Raw genomic sequence first — 22,856 nt, 5'->3', positions numbered from 1 at the left:
TTTCTGCGTTTGATTTATTAAAATATTCCCATTTAAAACAAATTAACAAAGGTGGAGGCATTACTTTTCATTCAACCCACATACAATCAAAAAGCTAGCAAGGTTTCAGAGTACAATATTTCACTGAGACTGCTACCTTTCATCTTGTCAACTACATCTTAAGCGCAATAGACAATCACTCATCCAAAATTTCAGATTTTTCTTAAATTTAACAAATTCTTTTGATGTTATAGGTTATCAATTCTCTCTCTCTCTCCCCCTCTCTTTTAAACTTGATTGTTATAGTGTGTGAGGGATGCCATATGAATGGCTGAAATCCTACTTAAGTAATCAATCTCAGGTTACAGAAGTCCAACACAGACACGCTAACACTACACAGAACTACCTGTCAGTTATGTCCTCACTGACACATGGTGTATCACAGGGTTGTGTCTTAGAACCATTTTTCCCCCCTTTTAGTATACATTAAGGGCTCCAGTCACAAAGGGTACAGGGAAAAGAAACACGAGAATCGACCAAGCAACAGTCGGTATTGTAGTTGTAAATTGTCGTAGCTGTGTTTGAAAAGTGCCAGAGCTTCAAGTGCTGACAGAAAGCACTGAAGCTGAAATCGTTATAGGAACAAAAAGCTGCTAAAGCCGGAGATCAATTCTGTCGAAATTTTTACAGCAGTGCAAACCGTGTTCAGAAAGGATAGATCAAATAAAGTAGTAGTGGTATGTTTGTGTCTGTGGGTAGTTTATTTTGTAGTGAAGTTGAAATAGATAGTGTTATATCCTAGCCAGTAATGCCAACCGAGCCCGCTGCCAAAAAGTTTGGCAACATCAAAGTCCGGACGCCGTCCGCATAAGCAGCGCCAGCGATACAGGAAATCGCCGCAAGTCTGCGCGCGCCACCGCTGGCTTCTGGCTTCTTAAGCGCTGGAGTCGCGAGCGCTAGGACAGTTCTGTATTCGCCGCTCAGTTGTATACACGCCACCGAATTGTGTACCTGCTAGTCAGTTGTGTGTTCATCGCAGCAGAGTTGTTGTTTGTCGTCAGCCGACGCTGACCAAGCCGCTCCGACTCTAACTAGACAGATTTCTGTAGACCATGTTCACCACTGTGTTCTGTATCGTCGTTAATAAAGATAAGTACCGACTTTCATTTAATCCGAGTGTTTGGGTTTTCATCTTTCTGTTCACTGTTCCAGCGGACCCGTCGGCCCGCTATTAAAAGTGTGGCGGTGACTTCGTAGGCCGTTTCTACAGCGAAGTGTTGTCGCTACGAAGGCCGCCACAAAAGATAGTTCCCGTAAATTACTATGGGTAGAGGTTATACTCAACAGCCGTACCAAAATAATAACTGGCTCCTTCTACTGACCCACCGACTCAGATGATATTGTAGCTGAATGGTTCAAAGAAAACTTTAATCTCATTACAAATAAGTACCCCACCCATACAGTTATAATTGGTGGAGACTTCAATCTACCCTCAATTTGTTGGTGAAAATACATGTTCAAAGCCAGTGGAAGACAGAAAACATCTTCCGAAATTGTACTAAATGCTTTCTCTGAGAATTACTTTGAACAATTAGTTCATGAGCCCACACAAATTGTAAATGGTTGCGAAAACACACTTGACCCCTTAGCCACAAATAATCCTGATCTAATAGAGAGCGTCACGACGGATACAGGAATTAGTGAACACAAGGTCACTGTAGTGAAGCTTAAAACCATATCACCAAAATCACTAAAAATAAACGCAAAATATATCTATTTGAAACAACACATAAAAATTCGCTTGATGCCTTCCTAAGAGTGAATCACCATTCCATCCAAGCTAACTATGTAAGTGTAGACCAGATATGGCTCAAATTCAAAGATACAGTACCGACAGCAATAGATAGATTCATACCACGTGAGTTAATAAGAGACGGGACTGATCCATCATGGTACACAAAACACATCAGAACACTGTTGCAGAAGCAATGAAAAAAAGCATGCCAAATTCAGAAAAGCGCAAAATCCCCAAGACTGGCTAAGTTTCACGGAAGCTCGAAATTTACTGCGGACGTCAATGTGAGATGCTTTTAATAGTTTTCACAATGGAACATTGTCTCAAAATATGGTAGAAAACCCAAAGAGATTCTGGTCATATGTAAAGTACGCCAGTGGCAAAATACAGTCAATACCGTCACTGCGCGATAGTGATGGAAATATTACCAATGATGGTGTCACTAAAGCGGAGTTACTTAATACAGTTTCCCGTAATTCCTTCACGAAAGGAGGTGAAGTAAATATTCCAGAACAACTGTTAGCATTAGTGACATAAAAGTAGAAATCTTAGATGTTGCAAAACAACTCAAATCACTTACAAAACACAAGTCTTCCAGTCCAGATGGTATACCAATCAGGTTCCTTTCAAAGTATGCAAACACAATAGCGGCTTTCTTAGCAGTCATACACAACCGCTCACTTGACGAAAGGTCTGTTCCTAAAGACTGGAAAGTAGCACAGGTCACACCAATATTCAAGAAAGGAAATAGGAGTAACCCATTGCATTACATACCCATATCACTGACCTCCCCCCCCCATGAACCATAGTCCTTGCCGTTGGTGGGGAGGCTTGCGTGCCTCAGCGATACAGATAGCCGTACCGTAGGTGCAACCACAACGGAGGGGTATCTGTTGAGAGGCCAGACAAACGTGTGGTTCCTGAAGAGGGGCACCAGCCTTTTCAGTAGTCGCAGGGGCAACAGTCTGGATCATTGACTGATCTAGCCTTGTAACACTAACAAAAACGGCCATGCTGTGCTGGTACTGCGAACGGCTGAAAGCAAGGGGAAACTATGGCCGTAATTTTTCCCGAGGGCATGCAGCTTTACTGTATGGATAAATGATGATGGCGTCCTCTTGGGTAAAATATTCCGGAGGTAAAATAGTCCCCCATTCGGATCTCCGGGCGGGGACTACTCAGGAGGACGTCGTTATCAGGAGAAAGAAAACTGGCGTTCTACGGATCGGAGCGTGGAATGTCAGATCCCTTAATCGGGCAGGTAGGTTAGAAAATTCAAAAATGGAAATGGATAGGTTAAAATTGAATATAGCGGGAATTAGTGAAGTTCAGTGGCAGGAGGAACAAGACTTTTGGTCAGGTGAATACAGGGTTATAAATACAAAATCAAATAGGGGTAACGCAGGAGTAGGTTTAATAATGAATAAACCAATAGGAATGCGGGTAAGCTACTACAAACAGCACAGCAAACGCATTGTTGTGGCCAAGATAGACACGACGCCCAAGCCTACGACAGTAGTACAAGTTTATATGCCAACTAGCTCTGCATATGACGAAGAAATTGAAGAAATGTATGATGAAATAAAAGAAATTATTCAGATAGTGAAGGGAGGCGAAAATTTAATAGTCATGGGTGACTGGAATTCGGTAGTAGGAAAAGGGAGAGAAGGAAACATAGTAGGTGAATATGGATTGGGGGTAAGAAATGAAAGAGGAAGCCGTCTGGTGGACTATTGCACAGAGCACAACTTAATCATAGCTAACACTTGGTTCACGAATCATAAAAGAAGGTTATATACATGGAAGAAGCCTGGAGATACTGACAGGTTTCAGGTAGATTATATAATGGTAAGACAGAGATTTAAGAACCAGGTTTTAAATTGTAGAACATTTCCAGGGGCAGATGTGGATTCTGACCACAATCTATTGGTTATGAACTGTAGATTAAAACTGAAGAAACTGCAAAAAGTTTGGAATTTAAGGAGATGGGACCTGGATAAACTGAAAGAACCAGAGGTTGTACAGAGTTTCAGGGAGAGCATAAGGGAACAATTGACAGGAATGGGGGAAAGAAATACAGTAGAAGAAAAATGGGTAGCTTTGAAGGATGAAGTAGGGAAGGCAGCAGAGGATCAAGTAGGTAAAAAAGACGAACTAGTAGAAATTCTTGGGTGACAGAAGAAATATTGAATTTAATTGATGAAAGGAGAAAATATAAAAATGCAGTAAATGAAACCGGCAAAAAGGAATACAAATGCCTCAAAAATGAGATCGACAGGAAGTGCAAAATGGATAAGCAGGCATGGCTAGAGGACAAATGTAAGGATGTAGAGGCTTGTCTCACTAGGGGTAAGATAGATACTGCCTACAGGAAAATTAAAGAGACCTTTGGAGAGAAGAGAACCACTTGTATGAATATCAAGAGCTCAGATGGCAACCCGGTTCTAAGCAAAGAAAGGAAGGCAGAAAGGTGGAAGGAGTATATAGAGGGTCTATACAAGGGCGATGTACTTGAGGACAATATTATGGAAATGGAAGAGGATGTAGATGAAGATGAAATGGGAGATATGATACTGCGTGAGAGTTTGACAGAGCACTGAAAGACCTAGGTTGAAACAAGGCCCCAGGAGTAGACAACATTCCTTTAGATCTACTGACAGCCTTGGGAGAGCTAGTCCTGACGAAACTCTACCATCTGGTGAGCAAAATGTATGAGACAGGCGAAATACCCTCAGACTTCAAGAAGAATATAAAAATTCCAATCCCAAAGAAAGCAGGCGTTGACAGATGTGAAAATTACCAAACTATCAGTTTAATAAGTCACGGCTGCAAAATACTAACGCGAATTCTTTACAGACGAATGGAAAAACTGGTAGAAGCCGACCTTGGGGAAGATCAGTTTGGATTCCTTAGAAATGTTGGAACATGTGAGGCAATACTGACCTTAGGACTTATCTTAGAAGAAAGATTAAGGAAAGGCAAACCTACGTTTCTAGCATTTGTAGACTTAGAGAAAGCTTTTGACAACATTGACTGGAATACTCTCTTTCAAATTCTAAAGGTAGCAGGGGTAAAATACAGGGAGCGAAAGACTATTTACAATTTGTACAGAAACCAGATGGCAGTTATAAAAGTCGAGGGGCATGAAAGGGAGGCAGTGGTTGGGAAGGGAGTGAGACAGGGTTGCAGCCTCTCCCCGATGTTGTTAAACCTGTATAATGAGCAAGCAGTAAAGGAAACAAAAGAAAAATTCGGAGTAGGTATTAAAATTCATGGAGAAGAAGTAAAAACTTTGAGGTTCGCCGATGACATTGTAATTCTGTCAGAGACAGCAAAGGACTTGGAAGAGCAGTTGAACGGAATGGACAGTGTCTTGAAAGGAGGATATAAGATGAACATCAACAAAAGCAAAATGAGGATAATGGAATGTAGTCAAATTAAGTCGGGTGATGCTGAGGGAATTAGATTCAGAAATGAGACACTTAAAGTAGTAAAGGAGTTTTGCTATTTGGGGAGCAAAATAACTGATGATGGTCGAAGTAGAGAGGATATAAAATGTAGACTGGAAATGGCAAGGAAAGCGTTTCTGAAGAAGAAAAATTTGTTAACATCGAGTATAGATTTAAGTGTCAGGAAGTCGTTTCTGAAAGTATATGTATGGAGTGTAACCATGTATGGAAGTGAAACATGGACGATAACTAGTTTGGACAAGAAGAGGATAGAAGCTTTCGAAATGTGGTGCTACAAAAGATGCTGAAGATTAGATGGGTAGATCACATAACTAATGAGGAGGTACTGAATAGGACTGGGGAGAAGAGGAGTTTGTGGTACAACTTGACTAGAAGAAGGGATCAGTAGGTGGGACATGTTCTGAGGCATCAAGGGATCACCAATTTCGTATTGGAGGGCAGCGTGTAGGGTAAAAATCATAGAGGGAGACCAAGAGATGAATACACTAAGTAGATTCAGAAGGATGTAGGCTGCAGTACGTACTGGGAGATGAAGAAGCTTGCACAGGATAGAGTAGTGTGGAGAGCTTCATCAAACCAGTCTCAGGACTGAAGACCACCACAACAACAACAACAACATCACTGACCTAAATTTGCAGTAGGATTTTGGAGCATATACTGTAATCGAACATTATGAATCACCTTGAAGAAAATGACTTATCGATAGATAACCATGGTGGATTCAGAAAATATTGTTCTTGTGCAACAAAGCCAGCTCTTTATTACCATGGAGTAATGAGTGCTTTCGATAAGGGATCTCAGATCAATTCCATATTCCTAGATTTCCAGAAGCCTTTTGATACCGTTCCTCACAAGTGACTATTAATCAAATGTGTGCATATGGAGTATCATCTCAGTTGTGTGACTGGATTCATGATTTCCTCTCAGAGAGGTCACTGTTTGTAGTGATAGACGGTAAATCATCGAGTAGAACAGAAGTGATATCTGGCATTCCGCAAAGAAGTGTCTAGGCCCTCTGCTGTCCCTGATTTACATAAATAATCTAGGTGATAATCTGAGCAGCCCCCTTTAGATTGTTTGCAGATGACGCTGTAATTTACCATCTAGTAAAATCATCAGACAATCAATTCCAATTACAAAATGATCTAGAGAGAATTTCTGTATGGTGCAAAAAGTGGCAATTGGCAGTAAACAAAGAAAAGTGCGAGGTCATCCACACGGGTACCAAAAGAAATCTGATAAATTTTGGGTATACGATAAATTGCACAAATCTAAGGGCTGTCAATTCGACTAAATACCTAGGAATTACAATTACGAGAAACTTAAATTGGAAAGACCACATAGATAATATTGTGGGGAAGGCGAAACAAAGACTGCATTTTGTTGGCAGAACACTTAGAAGACGTGACAAACCCACTAAAGAGACAGCCTACATTACACTTGTCCGTCCTCTGCTGGATTATTATTGCACGGTATGGGATCCTTGCCAGGTAGGATTGGCGGAGGACATTGAAAAAGTTCAAAGAAAGACAGCTCATTTTGTGTTATCATGCAATAGGGGTGAGTGTGTCACTGATATGATATGTGAGTTGGGGTGGCAGACACTGAAACAAAGACGGTTTTCTTTGCAGCGAGATCTATTTACGAAATTTCAATCACCAACTTTCTCTTCCGAATGCGAAAATATTTTGTTGACACCCACATACGTAGGGAGAAATGATCATCATCATAAATTGAGAGAAATCAGAAATCGAATGGAAAGATTTAGGTGTTCCTTTTTCCCACACGCCATTCGAGAGTGGAATGGTAGAGAAATAGTATGAAAATGGTTCGATTAACCCTCTGCCAGGCACTTAGGTGTGAATTGCAGAGTAACGATGTAGATGTAGAATGATGTCCTCACGTATTAACGATCTACCCTCATGTGTAAAGAATGTGGAAGCAATACTACCTGCAGATGATATCAGTCTGCTTACTGAAGCACCACTGCTGCAGATGTCATCACAGGTTAAGTTTCACGATGGCTCTAAAGAAACAGGCTTGTCTTAATAGACAAAAACAACAATTACTCTACACTTTCAGCCCCAGAAAAATTAATATATTCACATTTCGTAAATTCTCAACCCTCTAAACTAACATATATAATTAAACTACTATCCAACAATGCAATTCTTGTCACTGGAAAAAACTGAGACACTTGTTATTAAGATATGGTGTCATCTTTTGGGGAAATTCTCCTACTGCCTTAACAACATTCAGGAAGCAAAAGAGAATAATCCGAATAACTGAAAATTGCGAACAATAGATCTCCCTCTTCTCTGCATTTATAGCCTAAAATTGGTGCACTTAGTAAAAATAAAAAAAATTAAGGATGAAGAGAATTTCCTTATGGGTCATTCATTCCATGTCAAGTCACCCAGGCCTTGACACCAACCATGTCAGATTTTGATGAAACTTGGTACAATTACTTCTTTTATCATCCTGAAAGCACTTGTAAATTTTTTTCCCTCTATCTCTTATAGTTTTTAGATTTGGCGTTGTTTCAGCAGTCGGAAATCTTAACTTAAACGTGTCCTCACAACTAAAAAAATTTGTATATTAAAGAATACTCAAGATATCAGTATGAAATTTTGGAATAAGTTTGTGTATTATATCTAAATGTTAAAAAAAATTACCATAAAGATATATTAAAATCTTCCAAATGAAAAAAAAATTTACAAGTTTTTTTATTTTTTAGCTAACGGATGTTTAGTTTTACAAAAACTGGAATATCTAGAGTCTCAGACCTGATAGAAAGCTCAAATTTGTTTTAAAATACTCTTAATTGTATAGGCTATTAGATAAAAGAAAAATTATGTTGGCTTTTTAACCTGTTTAATAGTTATCTAATTTTTAAAATAATATTAATTGTATATAAATAAGCTGTAGTACCGAGTGACTTAGACACTGAAAATAAGTTTTTGTCTTCTTGGAGTAACAATGTACGCTTGGATTTTGTTTTGTTACTCCTGTGTTTTGAAGTAAAAAATTATTACAGTGTTAAATAGTGCTTGGATAGTATTTTATTAAGTTTATTCGAACTTTCAGTAAGTACTGTTACTTAGTTTACAGAGATTCTTTTCCAATATCCTATAAAAGTAACCAGAACAGTAATCAGACCCAAAGTGAAATCAGTATGTCAGATATTCAAACCTGTAGTGTAGGGCTATTTAAAAAATCTGACTGTTTCCAAACAACCTACACACCTTCAAAAAAGTTACAACCGGTATCTGAATTGAGTGAGGAAGAAAAAGATTTGATCCACTTACGATCTGGAATTAATCTGTGTGAATTTAAGAATATATGTTCACACCACAGCTACTACTTTTTAAATGTTTTTGAAAAGTATCAAACAACATGTGTAGACCCACTAAAAAAAAACACAAGAAGCCCATCAAAAAATCGTTGAGAAGTGTAGGCTTGGATCTTTCTAAACAATTACTGACAAAAAATATTAGCATAAAACCTAGACAAAAGCTTTGCTCAACATGCCGTTAACTTTTGTGAGGAAAAATTAAGAGTTGAAGTCAATGAACGTGAAACAGATGATGAAGTCATGGTTGAATTAGAATCATTGGAATCCAGAAATGAATCCCTCGTACAAACAAACATTGCTCTTGATAATTTAGGTTTAACACCAATAAAGCTTCATGGCTTGTCAGAAGTAAAGGGTCTTATTTTAAAAGGAAGGTTAGCAGTATTGAAAAGACTGCAAAAAAGGCGGTTTCAAAAGCATTAAAATATGATGCACCAAGTTCTGATGATGACGAAGAAGATACAAGTGCGGTTGAGAAAGCAAAGGATTTTGATGTAATGATTTCTCTTATGAAAGAGAAGATTTCATCTGTTGGGAGGTCTAGAAAAATCCAGATTCTGACCTTGGTTCCAGATTCTTTGAGTCAAAATAAAGTGATGAAAGAATTTAATGTGAGTGAGTACATGGTGCGACAAGCTAGAAAGCTAAAATCTGAAAAAGGTATTTTGGAAACTCCTGGTCCAAAAAAAGGTAAAACTCTTTCTGAAAATACAGTAAGACTTGTAACAGATTTTTATGAAAAGGATGAAAGTTCCAGAGTGCTACCTGGAACAAAAGACAAAGTAAGTGTTCAAAAAAATGTGTACATGCAAAAAAGGCTCATTTTGTGTAACTTGAGAGAACTCTATTATTCTTTCAAATGGGAGAATCCCGAGGTAGAAGTAGGATTTTCAAAATTTTGTTTCTTGAGACCTAAATGGTGTATCCTTGCTGGTGCTGCAGGCACACACACTGTATGTGTATGCAGTATCCACCAGAATGTTAAAACTATTACTGGATGCTGTGAAAATTGAAGAATCTTATAAAGACCTAATTAAGATGCTTGTGTGCAACATGGAAAACCAAAACTGCATGCTACATCATTGCGACAGCTGTCCTGCAAATACTGCACTAACTGAGTACTTAACTGAAAAACTAAGTGAAGATTATGATTTAGAAGAAGAAATTGTAATCAGTCAGTGGGTTAACACAGACAGAGCAGAAATGATCAAACAGTCTATCAGTGTTGAAGACTACATTTCTTTATTGGTTAGGTCATTGGAAAAGCTCACCCCGCACTCGTTTATAGCAAAATCCCAATCAGCAGCCTTTAAAAGATTGAAAGAAGACCCACCACCCAAAACAGCAATTATTGTGATGGGTTTCAGTGAAAATTATTCCTTTGTTATACCAAATGAGATCCAAAGTTACCACTGGAATAGAGGTGGTTGTACTCTACACCCAGTTGGAGTTTTTCTAAGAAATGAGGAAAACAATGTTTTTGTTTCCAACCACTGTTTTATTAGTGATGACCAAGAACATGACACTGGTTTTGTTAACTTTGTACAAAAAGAAATTACAAAGTGGCTGTCATTACATCATACTGACATTGACTCAGTTCACTACTTTACAGATGGTTGTGCTGGGCAGTACAAAAATAGAAACAGTTTTAAAAATTTGACTGAACACTTGAGAGACTTTAATTTGAAGGCCCAATACTCTTTTTTTGCAACAAGTCATGGGAAGTCAATTTGTGATGGCCTAGGAGGAACTATTGAAAGAATTTTAAGGAAAGCCAGTCTACAGCTTTCAGACGAAGAACATATAATGACAGCAATCAATGTGTACAAGTTTTGTGAAAAAAATATTGAAAACATTCATTTTCACTTTATTGACAAAAAAAGAAGCTGATTTGCTATGGTTAAAAGTAGAAAAACGTTTTTCAGCAACCCGAACCATTCCTGGAACAAGAAGTTTTCATAACTTCAAACCACTTCCAACAAACAACCTTGAAATTAGAAGGACTACAGATAGTGTAAAACCCTCCTTAGTCTTTTCTTTCCATTCTTCTTCTGATTGGGTTCGTGTTGAACCATCCATAAATAGCTATGGGGCTGCAAATTATGATGGTAACTGGTACTTTGGACTGGTAAAAACAATATTCAATGATGAAGAAGATGCAGAAATTCTATTTCTACATCCTTCAGGACCAGCTGCATCATTTTGTCGGCCTGAAAGAGAAGATTCTTGCATAGTGCCTTTGGAGCACATAGTCTGTGTAGTAGACGCACCTCAATCAAGCGGCACTGGAAGAATGTATTACTTCAAAAAAGACTGTATCAAAAGAACTGAAAGCTCTTGGATGAAGTGGAAAAACAGTTTGAATCAGCACTAATGTTTATTAAAAAGACAAAATTACTCAAAAAATTCAATGTTTCAAGCAATCAGTTGGGTTATACATAAGTGTTGTAAGTACACTATCTTTGTACATAATTCTAATGTAATCTACTATAATTAATAAACATGTTAAAAAGCCATCATTATTTTTGTTTTATCAAGTAGCCTATATGTTTAAGAGTAAATTAAAACAAATTTGAGCATTCTATCAGGTCTGAGACTCTAGATATTGCAATTCTTATAAAACAAAACATCCGTAAAAATATTTATATAAAAAAAATAGAGGGAAACATTCCACGTGGGAAAAATATATCTAAAAACACAGATGATGTGACTTACCGAACGAAAGTGCTGGCAGGTCGATAGACACACAAACAAACACAAACATACACACGAAATTCAAGCTTTCGCAACAAACTGTTGCCTCATCAGGAAAGAGGGAAGGAGAGGGAAAGGGAAAGATGAAAGGATGTCAGTTTTAAGGGAGATAATTTCAAAGCTAGTAAATATGTAAAAGTTTTGGAATTTTGCTTTCAGTTGGCTGGGCACAGTTTCATACATTTCTTTGGCATCTCCTGTCAGAGTAAGTGCTTCTTGAAAAAGCAAAGTGATCTTCTTCAGAAAGTCGGTACCTTCAACGTACTCTCATATTTCACAAACTACTGACTCAAAGTGGTGTAATGCATTGGGTAAAGTAATGACATTTGCACCCTGCAGCTGAACTGTGTTGTAAAAAATGTTAACATGTTTCATAACTTCATAGATCAAATTTAGAATGAACAAAAAGTCTGGACTGTGAAGTGGATTTTTTTAAAGCAAAAGATTCTCTTATTGTAATACGATCCCAAGTATCCTCAGGCTCAATTTTGTGAAATTGTTTTAGTAAGCGTAATTTGTTTTCTTGAACACTATTTACAACGCAGGACTGGGAGTGCTAACCAGTTGAAGAAACGAGAAATTCTCTTATCGCAGTGTGTTCATTGTATGTACTACAATATTCTTGCATATTCAGCCACCACACTCACAGATATGCTTTGCAGGCCAGATATAGCCACTGCCTTACCTTTGGAATCTGTTAACAGAAAAGTCACCAGGATGTTTACTACCAAGCGTCCTGCACCACCGACAGCACCTAGGGGCGCAAGTCATACCAATACGTGGAATGCATTTTGCAGTAAACAACCAAACAGTCGCAGGCACCTATTTGCGTTTGCAGTGTCACATGTCCACATGACACTGTGCCTGTATTCCTCCAGTGACAGGTACTTAGATCACCGCTCAGATCCTAGACAGCCACTTCAGCTCCAAGCCAACCACCAGCCACCCTCGAGTCTACGCTTTGGACCATAATGCCTGTCGCTTCTGCTACCCATCAGACAATGCCGTCTTGCATCTTTGGCTAGATCACAGCTAGTGGATTCCCATCAGCCACTCTGAAAAGCCCCACTTCACTGGACCCGATCCTCAACTGTCCATGAGCTCACGACCTTGCGGGGGACCTCCATGACACCTCTCTGCTAGTCACCACCACCAACAATCGTGGACTTCATTGTACTGGACACTCACTATGCATCTTCACAGAATATTTCAGTTGTACTTGTATGTGCACCTTCATTCTCTAAAGCTTTACTGACTTAGTTCATAGTCAATAAACAGACAGTTGTTAGTCCAACACATGCACATAAATCACTACTTCAGTACACCACTCAGATAAGGGTACTACATTCATAAGAAAATCTTCTAAGTGTTTTCCACTGATTTCTTTCCTCACTGATTCTTCAGAGCCCTCTTCATTTCTTATCAGTCCATCCAATTTTTAACATTATTCTATTGCATCCACATCTTAAACACTTAGATGTTTTTCCTTTTTTGGTTTCCCCACAATATGGTTCATTTCCCCACAGAGTTGTGCTCAGAAACAGACACTCAACTAAAGGCTTATGTTTGATACAGACAGACTTCTATTGGCCAGGAATGCCCTCTTTGTCTGAGCTAGTTTGCTTTTTATGTCCTCCTTGCTTCATATGTCCTAAGTTTTTTGCTTCCAAGATAGCAGAATTCCTTCATTATACCCAATTTGTGATCCACAATTTTGATGGAGAGTTTCTTAGTAATCCCATTCTGCTACGCCTCACTGCTTCAGTTTACTATCGGCTCAGCAGGCTGTTCATTCCATTCAGATTATCCTATAATAATACTTCCTTGCTTTCACCACAGATAGCAATGTCATCAGTGAATATTATTCTTGACATATGTTCACCCCAAATTTTAATCCCACTCTAGATCCTATCTTTTAATTCTGTTCTTGAATGTATCAATTGGTCAGTAGGGGGAGAAAGACTGCATCCCTGTCTTACACCATTTTAATCCTAGCACTTCCTTCTTGGTCTTCCAGTGTTACAGCTCCTCCTTGATTCTTGTACCTATTGTATTTTACCCACCTTTCCCTACATCTTATACCTTTTTTGCTGGGAATTTGGAACACCTTGTAACATTTTACATTGTTGAATGCTTTTTCTAGGTTGACAAATCCTATGAAAGTGTCTCAATTTTTCACATGTCTTGCTTCTATTATCAAGTGCGAGGACAGTACTGCCTCTATGATGTCTGTACCTTTCCTAAAGTCGAACTGAATGTTGTCTAAGAGATCATCAGTTTTCTTTTTCTTTTCCCCTCTGTATTAATAGTTCATTTTTTACAAACTTAGAATTATTTTAAAGCGGACAAGTATATTTTCAGATGTAGGTGCATAGAAATTAAATATCTACCAGCAGGAATTATAAAATAGCATCTTTTAACCCAAACATTTCACTGACTTTTGCAGCAGTTGGAAAACTAGTGATCTCTACAGTGGTTATGTTATAAATGGACTTCATAGTAAAACTTTTACCTGCTAATCTATTTGACTTCCACTACATTCTTTAGGATGCTCATTCACAATGGCATCTACAAAACAGGATGTGTAAAAGGGTGAAAGCTACTGGTACAGTGACACACAAAGATACAAACCTGCTACAGGCATTGGTGGTTTGTTCTTGTTCATATTAAATTCAAGAGGGGCATCATTCATGGCAGGATTCAGCATCCCATGTTGCATCTGAATTTGCACATGCATCTGCTGCTGGTGATGAGCAGGTGGTGTGTGCTGTCCCTGCACCAGGTAACCCTGTGCAGTCATAAGGTGTCCTGCTGCCATTGGCATATGTTGTTGGGATGCCATCATACCCATCTGCATTGGAGTCATTGGAGGTGGTGGAGGTGCTGGGTCTGTACAAACATTAACAGCATCAAGTCTATTAGAACAAGACCTGCTGCACAAAGCACTTTAATAATATGTAGTTTTAATCTGCCAAGAAGTTTCAAATTGGTGCACCCTCTGCTGCAGAGTGAAAATTCATTATGGAAATAAGTACACCTTTTTGCTCCAATAAAACAGCAATCTACATAAAAAACTGTAAATGTTACTTTAATGATACTGTTGAATGTTCTGCTACACCACGCATATATTCAATTAGGCGTATATCATTCCTATACATGTTAAAATTAACAATCTATACAAAGGGTACTAGCAGAATTTTGCAATATGTTTAAAGCGGACAAGCCACTTTTTAAATGCAACTCTTATCAGTTTTCCCATACCAGTAAATATCAAGATATATCACAAGAGAATAACGTAAAAGTGGTGAGCAAATCTGCAACATATTTCTTCCTCAGAGACTGACGGTAGATCGTCACCTGGGCAAAATGTCCCAAAGAGGTGGAGACGACTATACCATTCACACTATCGTTACTCACATGGTGCATGTAGATTAACTTATTCCCTTTGTCACTACTGAGAATGTTGCTGCTTTATAGAAATAAGAGCAGGATGACATGTACCACAAAATGTTCGGGTCAGTATGCACCTATAATTTGCACCATTCTGCAAAAGATTGCAAATAAAGGTAACTGAACTAACGGCCTTGTTCAAGACATCTTCAAATAATCACATGTAGACTCACAGGAATTATGTCTGCATTTTATGCTGGATTGCTTGCCTTTCTGCTTCACAGTCACCCTTTGGAGACATGTTTAGTTTCCACCCACATGAGTACACACATTTTCCATGGTTGGTTCCAACTCTGTTTAGAATTACATCAGGATTTTCTTGGAAAGTCAAAGCCAATCAGATTTTCATAGATACAGTGGAATTCCTCGATATCCACCACTACATTATCTCCCAGGCTTTCTTCCAGTACTGCACAATATCAAAGTTCTTATTCTCTAAGTGTGTAGCACCTACAAATGATGATTTTCTAAAGCAGAAAAGTTTATTATTTATGTTGTCAGAGAATGACTGAAAAGGAAGTTGTTGACTGAATTTTTGTAAAGTCTCTAGGAAATAAGTGTCTTCTTCACAGTTGTGGTGGAGGTGTATAACAAAGGACTGGTACCTACAATGTGCCCAAAATCACTTGGATTGTATGATCTAGTTTGATGTGTATTCTTTTTGGTGTTGGGGCTGTTCAGCCAGGTGGGGCAGCAGTATCTGCTACAGAATAAACAAGACCTAAGGCTGCTGTCCGTAACATAGAAGCCGAGGAGCCCCATGTGATGTCACATAGCTTGTCTATGGTATTACTCCTTGAACAGATTTTGATGTTTCTTTTTCAGGTGTTTCATATAGTTTAACATTCTGTTTTAAAGGGAACGCCTAGATACTTAGGAGTTGTATTATGTGTTAAGGTGACATTGTTGAAAAGAATTCTAAGTTCATAATTGCAAGTTTATTGTACAGGTGAAAGCACGAAACCTCCATCTCAGCTGAACTGAGCTGGAGCCTCCATTTACGGAAATACTTACCCACTGTAACCAAATCATTTATTAGAGCATCCATTTTCCTAATTTCTTTATGCTATGTAACTAGCACCCAACCTGCAGCACACCCAACTTTTAAAGATGCCATTGCAGACAAACCAGCAATATACACGATGAAGAGCAGAAGAGCTAAGGTGCAGCCTTGATAAAGGCCATTATTCAATTTCATGTGTTTCCTCCACGTATTTCCAATAATCACTTGAAACATTCCATTGCTAAGCAGATTTCCAAGCAATCTTGCCATTAGACAACAAGGGAAATTATGAAGGAACTTTCATATTAATGCCTGGCTCCATATAGCAACACATTCTGCTGTTAGCTCTAAAATTAGTGCAAATGATCTTAGTCACCTTTGAAATCCACCTTCGAGACAAGTCATTAGTGGTTATAAGTAGTGACATAAAGTAGTACGTGGCCTGAGTAGCTTCTGTTTGGTCAGAAGCCAGCTACAGTGCAGGACCAAATTCTTTCACGAAGTTACAGTACATGGCATGAACTTGAATGCAAATGGCTGTGGATCTTGTACATAAACATGAAGAGCAGAATTTCACTAGAAACGTAGTATGTTTTCTGAATCATATGACATCAAATTATACAACACATTAAATGGTAAGAAAGTCCACTAGATTGAATGGGAGAAGGAAAAGGAAGAGGAAGAATGGGAGGAGGAGGAATGGTATAAATTTAACACTCCAAGTTTAGGGTCATGAACAACAGCAAAGTTATTTTACAATCTGATCTGGATTCGTTTGAATCATTTAGACACCTTCATGTCTTTCAAATAAGAATATTAGATACTCCTAAAATAACACACACTGATACATGCATGTAACATGATTCATTTACTACTAACTGAACTGCAAGTTCATTAAACCCAAAGAGTAAGGTTTGTGGTGTCACACTACATACATTCTATTCACAATCTTGATGACATTTGCTATTAACTCCACAGATTCGCATTTCATGAACTGTTCTTCATATCATTTCATTATGGACTGATAAATGGAATAATTCGTTTTGGCTTAAATGTGCTACAAATTATAAATCTGAAACGTACGCTGACATTCAAATCATGAGCTAAAAATCAACAGGATCTTATTCCGAATGAAGTAATTGTTTGAGTTGTTGGCATTTCCGACGTTCCCATGCTGCCATCCCAATACTGGAATGAAAATTATAACTACATGAAAGTAAGTACAACACAATTCCCACGCTCTGCCCAGAGAAAATCTCCAACCCGGTAAGAAATCGAACGAGGGCCCCTTTTCTTTTTGGTTGACAGCTGATTTTAACGATCTTAATATGCAGCAGCGTTCGTTACCGTAGACTATGACAGCAAAACTAACGTCTGCCCTAACTATTTGCGCAAATCATGCGAGAAGCATCTAACACAGCTGCCTTATAAAACGTCAGTACAAGAGGCAGCGAAAAAACTACTATCAACTCACTGAGTGCTCCGGGAGGAAGCGGAGGGTTTCCAACAGCTGCGTAGTTATAAGCCATTGTTCTAACAAGTAAGACGGATTTAGTCTTTTTTTTATTGTAAATATCACGCAGTTATTACATCCAACGCACAATACTACGTATTTAATTCTCTACAAGTCTCAGTGTACAATTCGTAAAAATCACAGATCTTGAAATACAGAGATGAAAACAAATTTAACTATATATAAATATATCGATATACGAAGTCAAATTGAGTCTTCGACGACCTCTCCTGATAGCGAGCAAAAACTGTTATTACCATGGAGGTATAAGGAGCCTCCATGGTTATTACAATTTACATGAACTTTGAACTATTTATGAATAAATTATCCTTTCGATTAGAACATTTTCTCCAAGCATGTATATTAACCTGAGAGGCAGAGTGATAGTTTGTGTGTTGTAGTAACATAATAATCCTTTGTTTTATTTGTTTACTTTATTCCCTCGTTTCAATCTTTGTTTTTATTGGTTCCTAATCCTAAGCTGTATAATTTTGGAAAAATGGATCCTACTATAATATTTACGATGAAGTGACGTAACGTGACGAACCGTTGATTTCAGTGTGAATCGGCGTTCTCTTGTGTATAAAGGTTTATCTGTGGTTTTGACGGCGATAATAGTGACCGGGGAGAGAGAGAGAGAGAGAGAGAGAGAGAGAGAGAGAGAGAGAGAGACTCCTTTTTCCCTGCGCTCAGTCCTAGTAAATACAGTACGAGACTCCTTTTTCCCTGCGCTCAGTCCTAGTACATACAGTACAGTATAATGGAAGAGGAGCGGGAGGGGGGCAGAGAGACTCCATTTTTCCTGTGCTCAGTCCTGTTAGATATAGTACAGTATATTATTCTTTTGTGTCTTCTTCATGTATACTTTTATTTTTGTGCTGAATTGATTTCCTTACATACTTAAAATGTTCCATGACGACTTGGATATTTTCTTCCGTTGCGTGGTGCCACAGCTGGAGCGAAACCAGCTCTCCAAGCGGTGAGAAAGCAGATTGTCACATGCATTGTAAGGATAATGTTTGTTTTTAATTATGTTCTACTTACTTAACGAAATAGTTGTTATATTTTGTGTTTCAAGCGTTATTAGATCACCAAGAGACATGAAATGCTGTGAAATACATTCAAAAATAGCCGAATTTAATAACATGTTCATGAAAACATACTTCCCAACATGTGTATATTTGCAGCTTATTTCATAGGAAGCAAAGGTATATAAATACATATTTTATGCATGAGAAGCACATTCCTTGCCACATAAAATTATTTTATGAAGTCCAATAGTTAACCCATTCTTAGACTGCACTCGACTTCCTAATATATGTTGAGCTTATTCCATAGCAAGCAAGGGAATATAAATACATATCTTATGCATGAGAAGCACATTCCTTGCCACATAAAATTATTTTATGAAGTCCAATAGTTAACCCATTCTTAGACTGCACTCGACTTCCTAATATATGTTGAGCTTATTCCATAGCAAGCAAGGGAATATAAATACATATCTTATGCATGAGAAGCACATTCCTTGCCACATAAAATTATTTTATGAAGTCCAATAGTTAACCCATTCTTAGACTTCACTCGACTTCCTAATACACGGCTGTTTCTGTAAATGTAATTACTTTTCCTTCAGAAACGTATGTGTTGACGACTCTTGCTACTTGTAGCTCAGATATAGCAACAATATTGGAATGGGTTTCTTTTGTGTTGGGAAACTGTTTTATTGCTTTTGACGATTTATTATCACGTCTGTGTGGTTTCAACTTAAGCTACAGTTGTGGCGACTTATTTGGTTAGTTAAATAATGTACCTATTACATTCCATACAGGTTTTCTATGTTCCACATTCATTGATTTGGCTGAAAGTGTAGCGAACAAAACTCAGCTTTCTTGGGTAGATATACGACGTCTTACTGCAAAAGGTCAGGTCTTCAAGGTGTTTACTCGCAATTTTTTGTTATTCAAGGAGAACGACATTATTTGGTAAATGTCTGTATGTTACAAGAGAATCATAAATAAGCTACCCTATATGTTTATGGCACTACATGCACTCCCTATTGTAACAATTATGTTACAAATCAATGTAAACGTTAATAACAGAATGTTACAACTGTAATGTTAGACTGTGGTGTTGCCCCATAACTGAGACCAGATGTCTCAGAATGAAAAATGATTTAGATTTTAAAATAACGGGACAGGGCCGACAACTACACAGTGTATAAACATAAGAATAGAAATTCATAAATACATTTCATTAAATAACCTTTTAAGACCCGTTCACACTACTCGTCACGTCATGTCACGCCACGTACGTCAAAACATTCCACAATGCGTTTCAAATGGCGTCATTCACACAAGCCAACAACAGACAATCATACAATGTCACGTCACTTCAAGGGTTCTCAGGAAGAAAGTTTTGACGATTTCATTATCTGCTAACATTGGAAGATAACCTATTTTTGCTGCAATCACTAACGTTATGAGTCATAAGTAGGTACAGTGAGTCCATTACACGTGTTTTTAATGCAAAAACATCTTTACATATTATATATATCACCCATTAATACATACTGCATTGAAAATAATGAGAATTTTCAGCACACTAGGATTAATTTAAAAATTTAGAGAAGCTTTTCCATTCCTAGAATGAAAAAAATTTAGTTGCAACTAATGGGTATTTTGAGCACAATAAAACTAATTTTTGAAACAATTTTTTGATGTATTTAATTCAGTGGGATATGGTCATCCCCATGAGAATACTATGAAAAAATAGTAACAAAATTTGAAATTCGCTAGTATTATTTTTAATTTTTTTCATTCCATTATATCTCATTTTAATATTCCCTCCTAAAAACTGAGAACTCTGACCATTGATTAATTTCAAACATCAGTCTGGAAAAATAATTTTAAATTCTTTTTTGAGTTCAAAGTATACTTTTTCTTCATATCTAACATTCAAACATCCACAACCAGTAATGTTGTATAAAAAATTTACTTGTAGCTCACAATTTTTTTGAACAAGTTAGCATTACTAGTATTGTAGAGATTCTTCAGTAGAACTTCCATTTATGTAGAATAAACAGACATTAATAAAATTTGAAATCCTTGTGATATTGTATCATAATTTTCTAGAACTATTCTTTTAATATACTGAAATGAGAATTCTTTCTTAACTTGCTTGTTGTTTACATTTTTGCATTTACATCTCTACTCACCTGCTTCCACTCTAATTGTATCTTTTTTTCCATTCATCCTCAATCTTATCATAGATTCACCATTTAGCTTTTGAATATTTTTATAATTTAAAGTCAATTCCTATATTTTCATTTCTGTATTTTTATCATTTTTCTCAAAATAATAACTTTTAAGTCCAGCTTACGCCAGTCTGTAATCCAGTTATTTCCTAACTCATCTGTCCATTCACTTCAGCATACAGCATATTTCCACAGCATTTTCACCCTCATCAATATATACTATACTGTCTGTATTATAATATATAACAGCTTTTCCTAGCTTATCTAACATATCATATATTCTGAGTCTCACATTCGATGTGGTCAATGCTCCTATTAAAATATTAGTAGCTGTGTTATTTTCCACATAAGACTCCTTCAAATTGCACTTCGTCTGAACTACACTCCTGGAAATTGAAATAAGAACACCGTGAATTCATTGTCTCAGGAAGGGGAAACTTTATTGACACATTCCTGGGGTCAGATACATCACATGATCACACTGACAGAACCACAGGCACATAGACACAGGCAACAGAGCATGCACAATGTCGGCACTAGTACAGTGTATATCCACCTTTCGCAGCAATGCGGGCTGCTATTCTCCCATGGAGACGATCGTAGAGATGCTGGATGTAGTCCTGTGGAACGGCTTGCCATGCCATTTCCACCTGGCGCCTCAGTTGGACCAGCGTTCGTGCTGGACGTGCAGACCGCGTGAGACCATGCTTCATCAAGTCCCAAACATGCTCAATGGGGGACAGATCCGAAGATCTTGCTGGCCAGGGTAGTTGACTTACACCTTCTAGAGCACGTTGGGTGGCACGGGATACATGCGGACGTGCATTGTCCTGTTGGAACAGCAAGTTCCCTTGCCGGTCTAGGAATGGTAGAACGATGGGTTCGATGACGGTTTGGATGTACCGTGCACTATTCAGTGTCCCCTCGACGATCACCAGTGGTGTACGGCCAGTGTAGGAAATCGCTCCCCACACCATGATGCCGGGTGTTGGCCCTGTGTGCCTCGGTCGTATGCAGTCCTGATTGTGGCGCTCACCTGCACGGCGCCAAACACGCATACGACCATCATTGGCACCAAGGCAGAAGCGACTCTCATCGCTGAAGACGACACGTCTCCATTCGTCCCTCCATTCACGCCTGTCGCGACACCACTGGAGGCGGGCTGCACGATGTTGGGGCGTGAGCGGAAGACGGCCTAACCGTGTGCGGGACCGTAGCCCAGCTTCATGGAGACGGTTGCGAATGGTCCTCGCCGATACCCCAGGAGCAACAGTGTCCCTAATTTGCTGGGAAGTGGCGGTGCGGTCCCCTACGGCACTGCGTAGGATCCTACGGTCTTGGCGTGAATCCGTGCGTCGCTGCGGTCCGGTCCCAGGTCGACGGGCACGTGCACCTTCCGCCGACCACTGGCGACAACATCGATGTACTGTGGAGACCTCACGCCCCACGTGTTGAGCAATTCGGCGGTACGTCCACCCGGCCTCCCGCATGCCCACTATACGCCCTCGCTCAAAGTCCGTCAACTGCACATACGGTTCACGTCCACGCTGTCGCGGCATGCTACCAGTATTAAAGACTGCGATGGAGCTCCGTATGCCACGGCAAACTGGCTGACACTGACGGCGGCGGTGCACAAATGCTGCGCAGCTAGCGCCATTCGACGGCCAACACCGCGGTTCCTGGTGTGTCCGCTGTGCCGTGCGTGTGATTATTACTTGTACAGCCCTCTCGCAGTGTCCGGAGCAAGTATGGTGGGTCTGACACACCGGTGTCAATGTGTTCTTTTTTCCATTTCCAGGAGTGTATATTCTTATTAGTAAAATTTATATCTATGTTATCTAATAGAATAAGCTATAGTATCTCAAAAATTGTTGTAAATGTGTCACATACTCAGTTTTTTGTTGTTGTCCAAATTTTACCTAAAAATGAATTTAGACAACTGTTAGGAATGAGTAAGTTTATAATCTTGAAAACAGGATGCGATAATACGATTGTGTAACCATTGGCTTCCCAATATGCGATGATATGTTAATATTGATGATATATGTCTTTTTGGTTCCTTATAGCTGAGTATGTAAAGTGCTGTCTGTGGATTTCGTCAGTATATTGATTCCCTTCAAGGTGAAGGAAGAATTGTGGTTTGTGTAATTTTCGTGGCCCTGAAATATTATTGTGGTAGTCAAATACGAGCAGTTTTTCAGCAAATGGAGAATGGAACAGAAATATGGATCCTTTTTGTAGTCTTGACTGATGTTGAGCCAGAGCCTGAAAAATTATTCTGCGT

The 22,856-nt window shown here is 38.6% G+C and overlaps 1 protein-coding gene across 1 annotated transcript in view; it reads right to left on the bottom strand.

Annotated features, from left to right (window-relative positions):
- The window catches only part of LOC126251851 (ecto-NOX disulfide-thiol exchanger 2), a 229,078-nt gene extending 211,621 nt beyond the window's left edge, over positions 1–17,457 (bottom strand). The window contains exons 1-2 of the mRNA XM_049952526.1: positions 17,281–17,457; positions 13,985–14,242 (exon numbers count right to left, since the gene is read on the bottom strand). Of these exons, the coding sequence (XP_049808483.1) occupies positions 13,985–14,242; positions 17,281–17,335 (313 nt within the window). The 5' untranslated portion in view covers positions 17,336–17,457. The remainder of the gene's footprint in view (positions 1–13,984; positions 14,243–17,280) is intronic.
- Positions 17,458–22,856: the final 5,399 nt, after the last annotated feature.

The sequence above is a fragment of the Schistocerca nitens genome, chromosome 4 (genome assembly GCF_023898315.1).
Source record: "Schistocerca nitens isolate TAMUIC-IGC-003100 chromosome 4, iqSchNite1.1, whole genome shotgun sequence".
Taxonomy (NCBI): Eukaryota; Metazoa; Arthropoda; class Insecta; order Orthoptera; family Acrididae; genus Schistocerca; species Schistocerca nitens.
This window is presented reverse-complemented; position numbering and strand designations above follow the sequence as displayed.